Here is an 18748-nt window from a genome sequence, read left to right as displayed (position 1 = left end):
AAAAAAAAAAAAAAAAAAAAACTACATTTGTTGTTGTCCACATTGAAGTGTCATCTTTTGCAATTCCACCTCTCTTAATTAGCCTGAACTTCATTGCACCTGACAAAAATAAATGAGAACAAAAATGAAAATCCCCATAGCTTCTTACGTCATTTGTACTTGAAAGAAACAAATACGAGTAACAAAACTATGTCTTTGTGTTTTGATGGTCTAGGTTGTGATATCATTTAGAGGTAAGTTGGGGTAACTGCAAGGGATTTATCACAATTACCAAAATGAAGAACCAACGAATTTCTTTGTCACAGTATTAAGGCACAGTTGTCTCACCTGTATCAGAAATGCCATTTCTATTACCAGATTGTTTAGGTATCCAAGAACAAGACTAACCAAACCTCTTGCAACTGTGGATGAGCCAATGTCGATCCCAAGCTAAGAAATCATTCCACTTGAAAGATTAATATATTATCACACTAATATGCATGCTATCAATGCAACATGCCCAATATGAAACACTCATTTCCAAACCAGGACGACCTCAAACCATCATCTAAAAAAAAAAAAGGAAAAAGGAATCTCCCAAATTCTGTAATCAATAGGCCCCAGTCTTATCAAAAAAAATGTTGGTTTGCATGGCATGCATAACAAGTACTGTTTGAAAGAAAAATGGCAATCCCAAGTCCATGGCCTATCAATGCAGAGGTTTGTGTGATTTTACCTCCAAATAGTTCTTCCCCCAAAAATAGTTTATTTCAAGAGCTTGACCAACCAGGATGGCTTTCTTTCCAACACTTTGCTTTACTATCCAGGAGCTCTAGAGGAGGGGGAAAACCCCATAATTAGCAGTTAGCACTCTTTGCAGTTGTAAGCTGCACACTCATTGTTGTTGTAAGAATGTTTGTCCTAAGAAAAAAAAAAATTTGAAAATATTATCCATAAAACTAAAGTTAAATTATACCTATATAAATAATCCTCAATGATATGGATGAAAAAAAATAAAATATGAAGCAGCTTTTGTTTTACTAACTTTATAGGAAATGCAATATAATTTATTCAATTAACTCCATAATTTAGATAAAATTATCAAAAATTAACCTGTTACTAATTAAATAATTTTTGGAAGATATTTTCAATGTTTTACATGAAAAAATAGATCCAAACTCATGAGATTCCATCTCCTGAATTTATCATCTAGTGATCTAGGTCCGTACCCTTGCAATACAAATTCCCTATCAACCAGAAGTCAGGTTATAATTACATTATTAAAAAACCTTATGAATTCCCTACCACAATTTTTTCTGTGTATGTGTTATGTGAGCATGTCTGTTACCGTATTTCTTACCAAAGGGCGAAGGGGAGAGAGCAGAATGTTCTACTTTGCATCTCTTGAACAGACAGATAATAAGCATATGCAGTAATAAAATAGAAAAAATATATATATCTTTTAGTAAGCATAATTATGTTCAATCACATCTGTGGGTCACAAACAAATTTAAATTGCTCCTCATACTAACCTTGGAAATGTATGGTATGAGCTTAAACCTTGAGTTCCTATATGAATCGTCTCCTTTGATAAAGCTATCAAGCAAGGGACTTTCTTCTATAGGAGTGCTCATCATGTAATGCAATGCAGGGCTATATGTAGTTGAACCAGGTACCTGGTTCATGGTACTTACCATGTTAAATACTCCAATAATGCTGAATACAGAAGAACCCCAAAGAAGGGTGGGGTAAGAAAGAGAGAGAGAGAGAGAGAGAGATAGAGAACAATTGACCTGTATGTTTACAATGAAGAAGAATTCTGGTCCACCCTTCGTAGCACATTTCTGCACAACAACAATCCTTCACAAGTAAGAGTAGATTTTATTTTGTTCGGGTTTGTGCGCAAACCCACTAATTCTCATTCTCTTTCTCTCTCTCTTTCGTTTGGCTTGGAGGACAAGGGAGAAGACAAAAGTGTCCTATCTCCCACAGCACCTTCTCTCCCCTGCACCCCGCGAGATGTAGACCATAGAAATAATCTACTCTCAAAAGTGGACTACCAAAAGGATTTATTGTTCTTGAGATTATTTTCCATTGATGCAACCAAACCCTCACCTTTAACCCAGCAAAATCAGAGTCATCAAAACATGAAACCCTCACCTTTAACCCAGCAAAAAAATCAGAGAATTTGACAGAACAATACGAAATCAGAACATGAAACCCTCACCTTTAACCCAGCAAAAAAATCAAAGAATTTGACAGAATAATACGAAATCAGAGTCATCAAAACATGAAACCCTCACCTTTTTTTCCTCTTTTTCTCCCTACCTTCGCGCCTGGTGTAGCAGAGATATGGTAAACCCGCTGCTGCGGCAACAATTCCAGTGGAAACCACAGTCGTTTGCCACTGAACCTCCAGACCTTTCAACCCTTTCTCCACCTATTCAAGTTCAGCCCTGCTTTTTGGATCGAGAATGAGGTTTGAGGCAACACACAAAGAGAGAAAAGCTAGGGTATTCGATCAAGACCTAGTAGAGAATAGATTTAGGGTAAAAAGATTTATTTCCTTGCGGATGTGGTGAGATTGAGATGAGAAGAGAGAGAGAGAGAGAGAGAAGATAGTTGATGGTTCCTTGCTAATATGGAAAGAAAATCGCGGGAAATTGAAAAACCTCCAAATAGGGAATATATGCGGATAGCCGAAACGCCATATTTAGCGGATATAAGGAGGTGTCACCTAAACGCCCTATTCAACGACGATAAACGATATACTGCCATCCAATTAGATTTTCAACGATGTTAAATAAACGAACTGTCACACATAAATCATATTTAGCTACGAATAAAAGGAGGTATCGTCCAAACACTCTATTCCGCGACGATAAATAAACGAACCATCCCCAATAAACTATATTTAGATACGGATACAAGAGGTTTCGTCCAAATGCTCTATTCCGCATAGTAAACGATAAACCGTCGTCCATAATAGATTTGCCGCGATAATAAATTTAATTGTCGTTATTTTTTCATTTTTGGTGACGGTAAGAAAAAAAAAGCATCGTCCAAATACACTTTTCGGGACAGCACTATTCTAACCGTCACTGATTATTAGAATTGGTGACATACATTCAGCTACCGTCGATCATTATTATAATAGGCAACACTATGTATTTTACCGTTGCCATATATAATCTAAGACGACAATAAAATGATTTCTGTCGCCAATCATCGTCGCCTAAAATAGCATTTCTTGTAGTGTCAGCACATAGCCTCGCGCTTTTAGGGAACTCTCTCCCTCAGCACATAGCCACGCTGCTTTTAGGGAACCCTCTCCCTATAAAGATTTAGACTAAAATTTTTCTCTCGAGGTTTTGTCAACTATATTTTTTTCTTCTTGGATTGAAATCTTTTTCATACTATATGAATTTAGTCATTTTATATGATTTTGTTACCCTAGGGGTATGAGAGAAAGGAGACCACAATTTTTTAGTCGTCAAACATCTAAGACGATTCAGTTCAATTTCAGTTCACAATTCACACCTACACTTAATTTTTAGTTGTATAACTCTACCCAAAAAGAAAAAGAAAAAAAAAATGTTGTATAATTCATCTAACAATGGATAGTGTGTTTTGTGTAAAATGGTTGTGAAACAAATTGGCATCTTTTTTTTTTCCCGTAACTTCGCTAAGCGTCTCTATGTTGCAGGGCCATTAGGCCTTCGGACAGAGCACCTGCAATCTTCTTCATTGTTGCATTTGATCCTATCCTTTATGTAAACGACCTCTTTCTTTAAAGTTGAATTAAAAAGAATTCTATCTATTATTGTGATTACTTTTTATTTTGTGTCATTATTGCTTAATAGAGTCTTGTTTTCTAGAGTTTAGTCTGATCCATTTGAAGTTATGACCATGATCTTGAGATGGGTTCATGATTCTGATATATTTACATCTTCTTCGTGCACTACAATTCCTTCTTTGTTTCAAGTTGGTAATAATATGACTTTGTTAGATTATTAAGGACTTTCAAAGAAGGAAGAAATCATCGATCAAATGTGACAGGAGTTGAGACTGCATTCTAGGCTGCAGGCTGGGCCTCATTATTGTTTCCTAATGCGACCTTTATTGTAACATCTATTAATTATGGTGTTATATGTTGTGCATGGAAGTCAGAGGCTAAGGGTCTATTCCAAGGACTACAATGTGCCATTAAATAAGGCTAGGTTGAAGCCGAAGTTTGGACCAATTGTGCATCTTTTGTTTCGTGGTCTAAAGAAAGATGTCAAGTAGAACAGCTATGGAATTTTTTTGCAATCTTATGATATTTAGCATCTTGTTAAATGTTTTCAATCTCTAGTTTTAAAAAAAATGTACACTCGTTCATTAAAAAGAAAAAAAAAAAAAGGAAAAAGGGTGGCAATGCTAGCGGGTGATATAGGAATTATGAGTGCTAGCATTTCTTGACCATTAGATTAGAAGGTCTAAATCTACACTATTGATGAAATATACTAAAGAAGTATATACAATATCAATACCTAACATCTGACCTGCCAAAATACACCTGCAGGCTCTCTGTCTCTCTCTCTCTCATGTACTTTCCCTTTTTTCAATTTCTTCTTCCAAGCATAACGCCTCTCTCTGCGAAACGACGTCTTTCGTTGCCTCTGCTACTGCTATCGATCCGTTGGGAGAAGCTGCAACTTTCTGCAACTACTACGTCTCTCTCTGCTAAAGTTCCGCTGGAGATCGTGTGAGGTTCTCTCTCTTGTCTCTGCTACTGATATTCGGTGAAGAAGTTCATTGGATTCATTGTAAAATTAGGTGAGACTTTGATATGTACACTCTCTTTCATCTATTTTCATAATTTTTGAGTCGCTTCAGGAATCCAAGGGCTGCTTAATGTGAGAAATTGGATGATGAACATATGTTTGTTGCAATTCCTTTCAGTGTGAACTCCTGATTATGAAACCTAGGCAGTGCGGTTTTTGACATGTACCATTTGAACACCAATGTGTTCGGCCTTCTCTCACTGAGCAGAGCCACTGCCATCAATTACGTAATATTTGTTCTGCTCCAGACAACAAAACAAGGTCAGGATGGAAAACCAAGATGTTCCGATCCACTTTGTTGTAGCAGGGAAGAAAAAGAAGAAAAGAGAAATGAGGAAAGAGGGAGAGAAAGGTGTGAGCAAAATGATGGGTCACCGGCAGTTGTAGAGCAGGTTCGCACAAGGGGGAAGAAGAAGAGAGAAGAAGAAATGAGGACGAGAGAGAGATGCGTTAGTCGTATCCCTACTTTTTGTCAAGAAATCCCATTTTTTCATCGAAAGCTAATTGACATCCCTCTTTCCAAAAACATCGTATGTGGTTGACTCGTATACTCTTGTCAACCTCTATGTATTTTAGAATTAAAATAATTAATTTAAATCTAACTATTTAAATCAATTTACTGCGATCCAACGATCAACACTTGCTAGCATTCCTAATTCCTATGTAACCCGCTAGCTTTCCCAACCCTCTCTAAAAGAAAATAAAAAATAAATAAACAAATCATAATTCCTTGATTAAGAGACAGAACCAAGATGCATGTTTTTCGAGTGATCAAACCGCTTAGATAATTCAGTTCAATTCTAGTTCATAGTTCACACCCTCAATTTTCAAGCACGTCATGGTATCCAAGTTGAGAGGGATAAATTGAACAAAGATGGTTGACCCCTATTGAGATGTACTATTAAACCAAAATTGGGGTTATCCGCTAAGAACTATGGTCGAGCTGTTTATAAATGTCTTCACAGTGGACTTGATTTTACCAAGGATGATGAGAACGTCAACTCCCAAATTGTACAAGTCATCCTACAAAGTCCTACTAGAACTCGATTTAAAATATAAATAAATAGATAATGAACAAATTATAATACTCAATCTAACGCTCTCTTTGGCATAATTTATATTTGTATTTATCACTTATTTTTTAAAATTATTTGTAATAATAAATTATAGACTAGAGTATTCAGATACTAGGATCGACTTTCCTAGATACTATTATACTTGTACAAGTCATCATGTAGGATCCACTAGATCTTGATTAAGAAAAAGTGAACGATTAAAAATTCATGCTGAAATCGAATCTTCAATATGAATGACTATATGATACGACTCATTTGGAGCATTCAAAATGGTATATAACCACTTGGATCGGCCTTCTTGCACCCTATTTCAGATAAGGGTGTTTACCGATTTGTTTCTGATTAAACAATTTGGTTCCGAAAGAATCCATGGTGTAATTGGTATAAAATGAAATTGAAACCGAAACCGAAATCAAAACTGATTAATGATTGGTTCTGATATGATTGGTTTCGATTAATCGGTTCGTTATGAATTATGGTATATGGTTATTAAGGCCCCCATTTGATAACATTTCTGCTGTTTCTGTGTCCAGAAACGCCGGAAACATAAATTCAAGTTTTTAGGAACAGAAACGGATTTTTAGGTGTTTGATAAACCTTGTTTCTGGAAACATTTCTTATAGATTTTTTTTTTTAAAGATAATATAATGGAAAAATATATTGTCTAAGCCGTTGCAGGGAGTCTCTAATTTGAACCGTAATCGCCATGATTTCACCGTAATCTTCACAAAGAAAAACCTTTTTTTATCTCTCCCATGGCTGGTTTCTGCAACAAAAAGCAAAGAGTGACCAGAAAGAGAGGGAAAGAGAAGGACGGGAAGGGAAGGGGAGAGATTCCTAGCGTCGTTGTGAAGCTTTATAGTGTATTCTTCAAATTTCTCCTTAAACACCGTCGCAAACCGTATCCAAGCCTCTTTTGATGATAACAGCCCTTTCGGTGTCACTACGCGGCCCGAAGAATCAGTCACCGCAACTAAGCCTTCTTTCATCGATGGTGTTGCTACCAAAGACATCCACATTGATTCTTTAACCTCTCTCTCTGTTCGTATCTTTCTACCTAACGCCTGCCTCACTGCCTCTGAATCTGATTTACATGCCCAATCTCTAAGGCAAGGGTCAGGACTTCTTCCAGGTCCTTAGATCCGGATTCCTCACATGCTTCCATCGATGCCCATCATAATAACAACCGTCGTAACAGCTATGGCCCCTCCACATCTCCCACACCTGCTACCAACACGGCTGATCAGATCCGCAAGAGCAGCTATGGTGGTAGTAGCCGAACTGAGAGCTTCATTTCGAAATAGGAGACGGGAGCTTACAGGGGCTATGCACCTTCCTTGGAGAATAAGCAACATTTTTTTCGTAAGTTGCCAGTAATATTGCAATTTCATGGTGGAGGGTTTGTTGCCGGCAACAATGACTCCCATAACTTCATTATCCATGGCCGTCTCCCAACTCCCAATCTGTTGTAGAGAGACCGAAGCAATGGGATCGCGTGAAGATCTCCGCGATCCGGCGATCGATCAGGATGTCCAGAATCTAGTGAAGTTTGCTTGCTTGACGTGCAATCTGAACGGTGTCATGAAGCTCTGATGATGCCGCCTTGAGGAAATGCTCGCAAAGGCGTTGCAGACACTCATTCTGGGATGAGTTCTCCCAAACGCGAGCACTAGATTTTCGTTGATGGTAGTCGTTTCCAGAAACGCAGAAATGGCAGAAACGCGTTTCTTGAAACGTTATCAAACGGACCCTAAGTTGTTGGATATTGTGATGTGTTCATCAAATCTAAAATAAAAATGTTTAATTTTTAATTGATTCTTATTTACTTTTTTATGGATGATTCTGTGTCTTGAGGTATGATTTCAAAATGTTTGTAACTAGGGACAGAGTTGGGCTCTGTGTTTGCATGGTTGCCGCATTGTGTGTTTTTCGGAACAAAGATTCCAAACACAAATGTCGGTATATTGTTGTGTGTATCAGGATCAGTCATTTGAGAACTCATGGTTTACCATCATAAGTTTTATGTAAAAAGGGATTTTTGTAATAGTTGTGTGGTGCCCAGATTTAAGAGGTCCTTATCGTTGTAGACCGACACTGTATGCTTCAGTGTACATATAGTTGACGCCTATATATGACTGGTTGTACACCACTATACTTGGTCCACTTTGATTGTCAAAGGGGATGTTAGATAAGGAATCCACTACCCGTATATGGAGAATATCTCGAGACATAATCTTGAACTTGATTGGATGAAATTCCAAACTCCATTTTTAAAAAAGAATCTATAAAATTATTATTGATTAGTAAAAATATTTTATCCTAATATTTTTTTCGTCTAATCAAGATATTCTATGCTAATTGTTTAATAGACTAGGGTGGTGACAATAATTTAATTTCATGCTCGGAGGTCTATTGTGAAATGTTGTAAAGTAGAGAGACATGAGACATACCCGTAATGTTATATATAAATTATGGATTTAATAGCTATTCCCAAATTATGGTGCACTTATGTGCAATTAACTTAACTAACTAATTTAATGTGACTTAGTGTAGGTTGCCTTGATGTACCTCAATAGAATCGCACCACTTGACACTGGCAATCCTAAAAAGGAAAGGAATCTTCTTAGGCTATACAATAATCTTAAGAGCAGCAAAGATGAAATCATTCTAAATAACTCACGATTTTGACGAAGAAAGAGAGAGCCTCTCCGAAATCACACACTATCTCATCTTTTTCTCTTTCTCTTTCCTTGTGTTAAAAATGAGATTTAGATTGTGGAACGATGGGACCTTGGAATTTCTAATGAGTCCCATACACTCAGCTTGGTTAGTAGTACAAGTTAAAAAAGATCTAAAACAATTTTTTTTTAAAAATAACTTTAGAGCAATAGGATCATTGATTCATGGCTCTAAGAAAAGGTGGGTAACAATTCATTTTGTAAAAGAGGTAGTATACATATATTTATAGATTGTGGGCATTGTGTAACTTTATAGAATCCTACTTCCAATTGAAACACTCTTATTCATGCCATAAATGTATTAATTATGGAAAGTCGCCACTCACATCGAGTGTAAACGCGATGAGGTATTGGAATCACTTACTGTTGGTCAAACTCTAAAAAAAGTTAAAATAGTGAAATCTCCACACACTTTCCCTGTCCATACAATTATATGGGACCTACTGGTTGGACTTATCTCAAGCAAATTTTTTTTGGTTACTATTTAAAAAATACAAAGTTTTCATCAGATTAAACGTCCAAAATGAGCAGAATGAACAAGGGAAAACTCCCATGAGAGCGGATTAAGCCCTTGAACGAGAACTATTTTCATATGAAGTTGATCCGCACAAATGGAATATACCCAACAATCAATTATGTGGTGAATTGCATCTGTGAGGATTAGCTCATACGAAAATGGTTCTTGTACAAGAACTTGATCCACAATAAACTCCCATACCCCACTTTTGAATTAGCCAAGCTAGCTACTAAATCCAAGAGAGCCAGACAATCAAGGAAAGATAATGTTAAATTCACAGAGGAAGAATATGATTTAATAAATCAGTTCGGACCTTTTTAATTGTTGGAACTTGTGGCGATTGGGTGTATCAGTCTCACAAGGCATTATGAAAATATCAGCTGGAATTGTCAAGGTTTGGGGAGCCCCTTGATAGTTCGTTCCTTAGTTAATCTCTTCCACTTAGCAAAGCCAAACATTATTTTTTTAATAGAAACAAAGTGCAAAAACAAATGACAGAGATTTAGAACGCCTTGAAAAATTAAAGCCTTCCATTTTTATTTTTTTTGGCTAACAACGGGTATCCAGGCCTTCAGCTTGACTAGTCCCACGAGACCATACTGACCCTACGACTGCATGGACTGGGTCATACCGAATTGAATGAGAACCATTCAACTTTCAATGAAAGCAGTGAAAAGCATTAACACCCCCATGTGAGTGGCCCAAGGAAAAAAATGATATCAATAAATTATGGGTAAACATCACTCCCCTCCCCTGAACTAAGGCGAAATATCAACTTGACCAACAACCTTTCTGAAAATATCACTCCCCTCCCCTATAAGAAAAATATGCTATCTAACAGCCCCAACCGTTAGATTAGGCTATTAAGTCAAGTTAATTTTTTTTATAATCCCTAAAATATCCCCTTTCCCTCTTTCTCCCTTTCCCCTTTTCTCTAAAAAATTGTCCTTGCATAGTAGGAAATCACCGTCAAGGTGTTTGGGGGACGATGATGTAGACGACGATAACGGACGACCACGATTGGCACTAGGAGTAAGTGGATGGGGCCATTGGCCAAGGTCGTTGGAGCCAGATTGGGCCACTCTTGTCACACCCTACTCGCATAAGAATCGAGCTGGTGACCGAGTTAACACCGGTTAACTCACAAACCTGTCAAGATCAACAATGCAGTGACTGCAATACAGTATATATCTACTAAACTAAGATAAGACATGTATTTTCAGCGGAAGACCTGTTCATAATAATACTTGTAATTGTTTCCTAAATATTTGATACCCAAATTGAGTTCTAAATATTACGTACATTTGGGCTTGAAGGCATGATATATATACAAAAATATAACAATTTAAGCATCAAGTAATAAAAGGGAGTACATAAAAAAAGAATCAAAAGAATCACTCAGGAGTCACAGCTGCCATGCAACACAATCCTCGCATGTGCAATCGGCACCGTCTTGAACTCATCAGGGACCCACCAATCCTCAAAGGAAAACTCCACAGTGGGGCCTAGCTCCTGATCACCAGGTGGGTAACCTATAAAATCACCTAAAAAGAGTTGTGCACATGGGATGAACTCACTAGCCCAGTAAGTGGAAAGGAAGACCACACAAAGAAAACCACACAAACAGTCACAACACAAATGCGCCTATATGCAATTCATTTTTAACCCTATTAGCCTAACAACATTACTAGGTCATAGGTTATGTGCTACTCACAACCACAGTGTGTGTATGCCCCCTGGTATGAGCCGTAAACCCCATCCTGTGATATGCCCATAGGGTTGTCGGAGAAGGCCCACCGTTGGTATCAAAATTTAAAATGCAAGCCGACTCTCAGAAAATTTAAATGATAGAAAGTTAATGGGTGACTCCACCCAAAATAAAAGCAGTACGATCGGCCCTTTGAATATATCACTGGGGTTACTGACAGTCCTAGCGATCAACCGTGCGTACTTCTAACCGCTACAGGAGTTCAACAATCGCAACCCGATGCTTCCCCCCAATAATCCCTCAACACATAAACCCCTGTTGGGAAGGGTTATAGCACAAGGGTAAATCACATCCTAGCCACATGCCTCTACATGAGCATAGTACGATTACACAATAGTGTCGCGTCTCATACCACATGCCACCATGCACTTGTTTTCAAGTCGACTATGGCATCTAATCTAGCATATACGTCATGTCCAAATAAAATTATTCCATCACATACATCAAGACATAAAGGATATTCATCATAAAGCAAAGCACAACATGTTATGTAAATGCACATACAATGCGTGAAATGGCATATGTGATGTCTAGTCTACACACAAGTAATATGATGACATGGCTAGGATAACACATGTTAAATGATGCACAATATTTTGAATTTAAATTAGAGTCCACTCCTCACTTACTTGTATGTGTACACAGTGCTTGTACCCGGTATGAAAAAGATTCGATGTGTGGATACGTGTATATTGAGTGTAACCTATCATAAACATAATGGTTTATTATTTCACTATTTTGGGGTCAAAATCATCATGTTTGAACACTAAAATCGGGTTTAGAACCATAAATGGGGGTTTCCCATCAAATTTGGACCAATTCTGGAAATTCTGAAAAGATCGATGGGCTTGAGCCAAAGACTGGTGGGCTATGTAGCCTGCCAGTTTCAGCCCGCCCGTTACTCCAGAACCTGAAAATTGAGTTTTAAAAACTTAGGTGGGCTAAAACCAGAAGATCGGTGGGATATGTAGCCCATCGGTTTCAGCCTATCAGTTACTCCCGACTCTAAAAACTGAGTTCTGGGAACTCAGGTGGGCTAAAACCAGAAGACCGATGGGCTATGTAGCCCGCCGGTTACTCCAGAGCCTAGAATTTGAGTTTTGAAAACTTAGGTGAGCTAAAACCAGAAGACAGGTGGGGTAAAAATACCCCTCAGTCTTTGAATGAAATTTTTCCAACATCATTCCCGACTTTTCTCCGGCTTAGGGAACTTGTTTGGGAATGATCCGGTGACTCAAATCACTTGCCTAAGGTCCAATCACACACCTTCAACCTAGATCTAAGATTAAATCAAAAGTAAATGAAGATTCTTACCTTTTTTTCAAGAACACCAATGAAACCCCAAATTTCACTTTTTTTGCTCAAGAATCTCCAAATACTCTAGATCTTCACCAATACTTCTTTCAAATCCTTCAAAATCATTATACACACATTTCATTAGACCTTAGATTTGATTATCCAAGGGATTAGCAAGATCCAAATGAGTTCTTTCCCAAAATCAAAAAGAGGGTTTAAGGATGGGATTTCCTAAGAATCTTTAGAATGTGTGCAATACCTACCTCAAATCGAAGACCTTAGTGAGCTGATCATAAATTTGGGCTCAAAATACTAAGACCCAGCTCCGGTGAAGCTTTACGGTCAACTTCCTCTTCTTCTTCTTTCTTCTTCTTCCTCTTTTCCTTTCTTCTTCTTTCTCTCTCTTCTTTACTCTCCCACCAACCAACTAACATTAATGTGGGAAAAGACAATTAATGTCTCCCCCCTTTTATACCTGGGCCCCCAAAATATCTTTTAATTCTTAGGTGGGATAAATCTCTAGTGGGTATATCTCAAGTGGGATAAATCTCAAGTGGGCTTCAATGGGAATAAACTCCCACATAATATTAGATTACGTTGGCACTTATAAATTCTAGTATGTACCTTTACCTTTTGTACATGGCCTCGTGGTGCATGCAAGTGTAAGGCTTGGGTGCACATATTACACTTGGTACCCGCTCGGTCATGTCTGGCCAACCCGAATTCAAGGTCACTCTTGCTACCATATTCCATATGGTACCTATGTCGGCTCTCTTTGGTTCAGCTCCTATATGATCAAATCAAGTTAATACGGTTAATTAGACCGGATTTAGAAAGTAGGGTATCACATTACCTCCCCTTTTTGAAAATTTTGTCCCCGAAATTGTAGTACCTGGTTGTCCGAAAAGATGAGGATACAAGGTTTGAATATCATCCTCTTTCTCCCAAGATGCCTCTTCGATCGGATGGTTGGCCCACCGAATCTTCACAAAGCAATAGAGCAATTACGAAGAGTTTTCACCTTCTGGTCTAAGATATCAGCCATATGTTCTTCATATGTTATATCAGCTTCTAAGTATTCCGATTCCATAGGTAGTACATGGGATGGATCATGAACGTATTGCTTCAACATGGATATATGGAATACATTGTGAACACTGCTGAGGGAAGGTGGTAATGCCAACATGTATGCTACTGCTTCAACTCGCTTTAAAATCTCAAATGACCTAATATATCTCGGATTTAACTTGCCTTTCTTGTGAAATCTGCGTAGGCCTTTGGTAGGAGATATTTTGAGGAACACATTCTCTCCCTCTTGGAATTCCATTTCCATCCTACGGCTATCTGCATAGATCTTTTGATGTGATTGGACTATTTTAATTTTTTTTTAATGACATTGACTTTATCACATGTCATCTGAATCATTTCTGGTCCAAGCATTCGACGTTCACCTACTTCGTCCTAGTCTAGAGGAGTTCTGCACTTTCTACCATATAATGCTTTATATGGAGCCATCCAAATCGTAGTTTGGTAGCTGTTGTTGTAAGATAACTTCATAAGAGGTATATATTCCTTCCAACTGCCACTCATGGCACAGGCTTGGAGTATATCTTCTAATATCTATATTGTCCGCTTAGACTGTCCGTCTGACTGTGGATGGAAGGCCGTACTCAGATTCAGTTGTGTTCCCAAGGCTTGCTGGAAGCTTTTCCAGAATCTGGAGGTAAACCTTAGGTCTCTGTCTGACACAAGGCTCACTGGTACACCATGTAAAGTTGTGCCAGCTTATCCATGGTTTAATTGGTCCTGATCGGAATAAAGTGAGCTGTCTTAGTAAACATATCAACCACTAACCAAATTGCATCCATTCCCTTGGGTGTACGTGGTAGTCTGGTGACGAAGTCTATTGTAATGTTATCTTATTTCCAATCAGGTATTGGGAGCGGTTGAAGAGTGCTAAAAGGTCAGTACCGTTCAACACTTTCTAACATGCAAGACAAATCGACACATACAAAGCTATTGTGGACTTCATTACTGGCCACCAGTAGTGTTGCTTTAGGTCTTTGTACATCTTGATACTTCCAGGGTGAAGAGAGTACTTAGAACTGTGTGCTTCCTTTACTATTTTGTCTTATATTACTTCATCCCAGGGTACACACAATCTGCCCCAAAACAACAGTGCCCCATCACCGGCCAATGTAAAGCTAGGGTTACTCATTGTTTGCTCTTGAATTTTCTCTCTGATCCATTGCAACTCAGGATCTAAAGGTTGTTTTATTATGATTTCTTCCCTGATGGATGAGTGTACCTGTAGAGCCGCCAAGGACACAGTCAATTGTTGAACATCTTTTGCCTGGTGTTCTAATTCTAAGGTCGCTCCCTCATACAAGAGGATTTCATCTATTAACATCACCTCCTGTACGAGCTCTGGGCTGACAGCTAGATAGGAAAGTGACACAGTTTCAGCCTTCCAGCTTAATGCATTAGCCATTATATTGGCCTTCCCTGGGTGATACTGAATATCACAATCATAATCTTTCATAAGCTCAAGCCATCTCCTTTGTCTCATATTCAAGTCTTTTTAGGTGAAAAAATACTTAAGACTTTTGTGGTCACTGTATATTTAGCACTTTTCACTGTACAAGTAGTTACGCCAAATCTTTAAGGTAAAAACGACCACTGCTAGCTCCAAGTTATGGGTACGGTAGTTCTTTTCATAGTCCTTCAATTGTCTGGATGCATATACTACCACCTTGCCATGTTGCATAAGTACACAACCCAATCCAACTTTGGAAGCATCGGTATACACTGTCATTCTACCTATTCGTTCAGGAATAGTCAACACTGGTGCTGACACTATTCTCTTCTTCAGCTCTTGAAAACTTTCTTCACACTCCTTTGACCAGTCAAACTTTATACCCTTCTTAGTCAACTTGGTCATTGGTGCTGAAATTCAAGAAAAGTTCTTAATGAAGCGTCTATAGTAACCTGCCAAACCCAAGAAACTTCTAATTTCGGTTACACTCTTGGGTACCTCCCAATCTACTATGGCCTTCACCTTATCTGGATCCACTTTGATTCTGTTTTCAAACACCACATGTCCTAGGAATCCAACATGTTTGAGCCAAAATTCACACTGCTGAATTTTGCAAACAACTGTTGCTCTCTTAGTCTCTGTAGTACCATCCTAAAGTGTTTTGCATGGTCTTCTTCTGACTTCGAGTAAATCAAGATATCATCAATGAAAACAATGACCCACTTGTCGAGGACATCGTGGAACACTCGATTCATCAAATCCATGAAAGCTGCCGGTGCATTAGTCAATCCGAAAGACAACACTAAGAACTCATAATGATCGTACTGAGTTCTAAAGGTTGTCTTTGGTATATCACTATTCTTTATCTTGAATTGATAATACCCGGATCTGAGGTCAATCTTTGAAAATACCCTAGCACCTTGTAGTTGATCAAACAGATCATCAATGCGTGGTAATGGATACTGGTTCTTGATAGTTAACTTGTTTAATTCCCGATAATCAATGCACATACACAAGCTTTCATCTTTCTTCTTGACAAACAACCCTGGAGCACCCCAAGGTGATACACTTGGGCGGATGAATCCCTTCTTCAGCAGATATTGCAACTATACTTGCAACTCTTTCAATTCTACTGGTGTCATTCTGTATGAAGCCTTTGACATCGGGGTAGCTCTAGGGATCAGATCTATAGCAAATTTCAGCTCCCTGTCAGGTGGTAGCTGGGTCAGATCATCTAGAAAGACGTCTAGGAACTCCTTAACTACCTCTACTTCCTCTAGAGGTGTGACCTTTGCATCTAAATCAATCATCGATGTGAGGTACCCCTGACATCCATTTTCTAACAACTTTACAGCTTGCAGAGCGGAGATTAGGACCGTCTTATCCCCCTTTATCACATCCACTTGGTATATCAGTTCCTTCTCTTCTTTATCAATCACCTTGATCTGTTTCTCAGCACACATCATGCTTGCTCGGTGTGCTGTTAACCAATCTATGCCTAGTATAACATCATATTTTTGCATGTTGAACTTGATGAGTTGGACATCTAACTGCTTTCCACTGATCTCAACGGTGCATAGCCCATATACTTCCTTCAGCTATGAAATTTTTCCTGTAGGTGTACTAACTATCATCTTATGCTCTAATATCTTAGGTGTCATGTCAAGTTTCTCAGCAAATCTCTTTAATGTGAACGAATGTGAAGCCCCTAAATCAAATAAGACATATGTTGGTATACCTGATACAGGTAGGGCACCTAATACAACAATGCACATAAGTATAGCATGTCATCAATATTTACCAAAAGGCAATTCTCAATTTAAATAGTACCTACTACCACTTCTGTGCTAGCTTCAGCTTCCTCAGCTGACAAAGCATACATCCTTCCTTGTGGTTGACTCCCTTGAGTCAAAGCAGGTCTATACCCAGGAGGCTGATTGGCTGGTACGGCTGGTCGGGCTTGGTAATCTTTAGAGAAATGCCTATACGAATGGTAATTAAAATAGCGGTTCTACAAGGCTTGGACCAGAGCAGGAGCTCTTTGAGCTTGACCTGTAGCAAGTGGAGGGCGAGGTGGCCTAGTAGCTGTGGGCGTCGTACTAGTATTTGGGTGAAAAAATGTAGTACACGACCAACTAGTTGGTCGAGGAGGATAACCCGATGGCCTGTAGGGCTACCTCTATGAAGGACCAAATCTGTATGATCCACGAAAATTCTTACTCGGGCCACCCGAATCCGCATAAGGGTTCGCTCTCTTCCATACTCTAGGTGTAAGGGATGATTCACCTTTCATCTTATCTTCCATGGTTTTGGCATTCTGTACAATCAAGGCATAGTCGGTGAGATCTAATGCCTTAAGTATCGTGCCAATGGATACCTTCAATCCTTTCAGAAATTTCTTGTCATTTCTTCAGTCGACTTCATGTGAGGGGGTGCAAAATAGAATAGGGCCTCAAACTATTGCTGATACTCAAGGACAGACTTGCTTCCTTGAGTCAAGGCCAAGAACTCCGCTTCCTTGCGGTCTCTAAAACTACGAGGGTAGTAGTTTGCCAAGAATAACTCCTTGAATTGTTCCCATGTGAGTTCCGGGTGTGTAGCAAACAATATGGCTTTTGAGGTTTGCCACCAAGAGTTGACCTCATTCTTAAACTATAACCCCACACAAATAATCCTTTGAGCATCAGTGCACTCAATCACTTCAAATATCTTCTCAGTCTCTTAGATCCATAGATCCTGCTCCAAAAGGTCACTACCCACCTTAGTGAATGTAGGTGGTAGGTTCCTTTTGAATAACTCCACCACTCTTATGGTATAGCCCACCGGCTAAAAATATGGTGCATACGTCGAATGGTACAGGTAAGGAGGTGGCATCATATATGGAGGTGTACCTTGAGGTGGTATGGATGGTGTACCTCCAACTTGATTCTGAGGGTTGATGCCAGGTGGTGTACCTCCAACCTATGCCCCAACACCAGGTCCTTCAGTTGGACCTTGTGGAATATTTACCCGAGGAAGATGACTTGGTAGTGCAGCATACCACTGCTATTGCATAGTAGTCATAAATGCCTGTTGTTGCTAGAGAATCTGCTGACGGAGATTCTGATTCAATTGTTGAATCAAATTCTCAACATCACCTGGGGTAAGTACTGGTGGAGGATCAAGAAGTGTAGCCATAAGTGGATCCTCATGAGCCACATTCTGATCAATTGTCTCTTGAGGTTGTGGGTTAGATGCTTACCCCGTAGGTTGAGGCCTCCTATTGATTGGTGGCCTACCAACGGGACAAGTACCTCGAGGTGCACCCCGAGCGACACCCTCGGATCTGATGCATACCATCGCTAGTGTACCTGATTTGCATCAAAATTTTGTATATGTTAGTATTACAACTCATTACACAATTGTTCGAAGCTTAGCTCGCAACTTTGTGACTTCCATCCCAAAACAATTGAAGAAACGTGCACATAATAATTCAAACTCCAAATTTGTATTTCATTATACATGTCAACCCAAATCTCCCCTATAAACTCATAGTTTTTCAAAAATGACCTTTAAACCCACCAGTGCAGGCCATATAGGACCCATCGGTGGAATCGGGCCCTTACTTCCAAAATCGGCAGGCTTGGCTAGCTGAACCCCGTCGGTTTCAGCCCATTGGAGTTACCCGAGGTCGCGATTAAGGGGTTTTAAACCCTGTTTTTCCACCCAGTTTCTTTTCTTTCATTCTCACTCGAACTCAGGAGACTTTGGGTGATCCTTGGGCAATTCCTTACGACTCGACTCACCAAATCGATGCAACGATCCGCTTGAGTTTGCCTCCTCTATCACTCCATCTTCAAGGTAAGGTTCTAACCCTTTATTTCTCAAAATTTATGGGTTTTCTCTCTTTTATATGGAAAAATCACCAATGGGGTTGGGGCTTTGGTTTTTTCCCTTTGATTCTATCCATGGAAAATGATTCACATGCTATTGTAGGGCTTAGACTTAAGTTTCCAAGTAGTTTGATCCATGG

At 39.0% G+C, this 18748-nt stretch overlaps 1 protein-coding gene across 1 annotated transcript; it reads right to left on the bottom strand.

The window, feature by feature from the left end:
• On the bottom strand, nucleotides 1–16046 carry LOC122091549. The gene is made up of 8 exons (XM_042661563.1): nucleotides 15849–16046; nucleotides 14509–14715; nucleotides 2283–2419; nucleotides 2095–2167; nucleotides 1773–1823; nucleotides 1512–1655; nucleotides 272–429; nucleotides 1–99 (listed from the first exon to the last, which is right to left on the bottom strand). Exons 1-8 carry the CDS (start codon nucleotides 16044–16046, stop codon nucleotides 75–77), a joined length of 993 nt encoding a protein of 330 aa, XP_042517497.1. The 3' UTR covers nucleotides 1–74.
• Nucleotides 16047–18748: the final 2702 nt, after the last annotated feature.

The sequence above is a fragment of the Macadamia integrifolia genome, chromosome 10, assembly GCF_013358625.1.
Source record: "Macadamia integrifolia cultivar HAES 741 chromosome 10, SCU_Mint_v3, whole genome shotgun sequence".
Taxonomy (NCBI): domain Eukaryota; kingdom Viridiplantae; phylum Streptophyta; class Magnoliopsida; order Proteales; family Proteaceae; genus Macadamia; species Macadamia integrifolia.
Note: the sequence above shows the minus strand (reverse complement) of the source record. Positions and strands in the feature narration are given on the sequence as shown.

Excerpts from the sequence above, each read along its gene's own strand:
- LOC122091549 (XM_042661563.1), bottom strand. The coding sequence starts at position 16,046 with ATGATTGATTTAGATGCAAAGGTCACACCTCTAGAGGAAGTAGAGGTA. Across the intron at positions 2,420-14,508 it reads TGTCCTTGGCGGCTCTACAG|GTGGAGAAAGGGTTGAAAGG; the intron begins GTACACTCATCC and ends GAACTTGAATAG. Across the intron at positions 1,824-2,094 it reads CTGATTTTGCTGGGTTAAAG|AAATGTGCTACGAAGGGTGG; the intron begins GTGAGGGTTTGG and ends GTTGTTGTGCAG.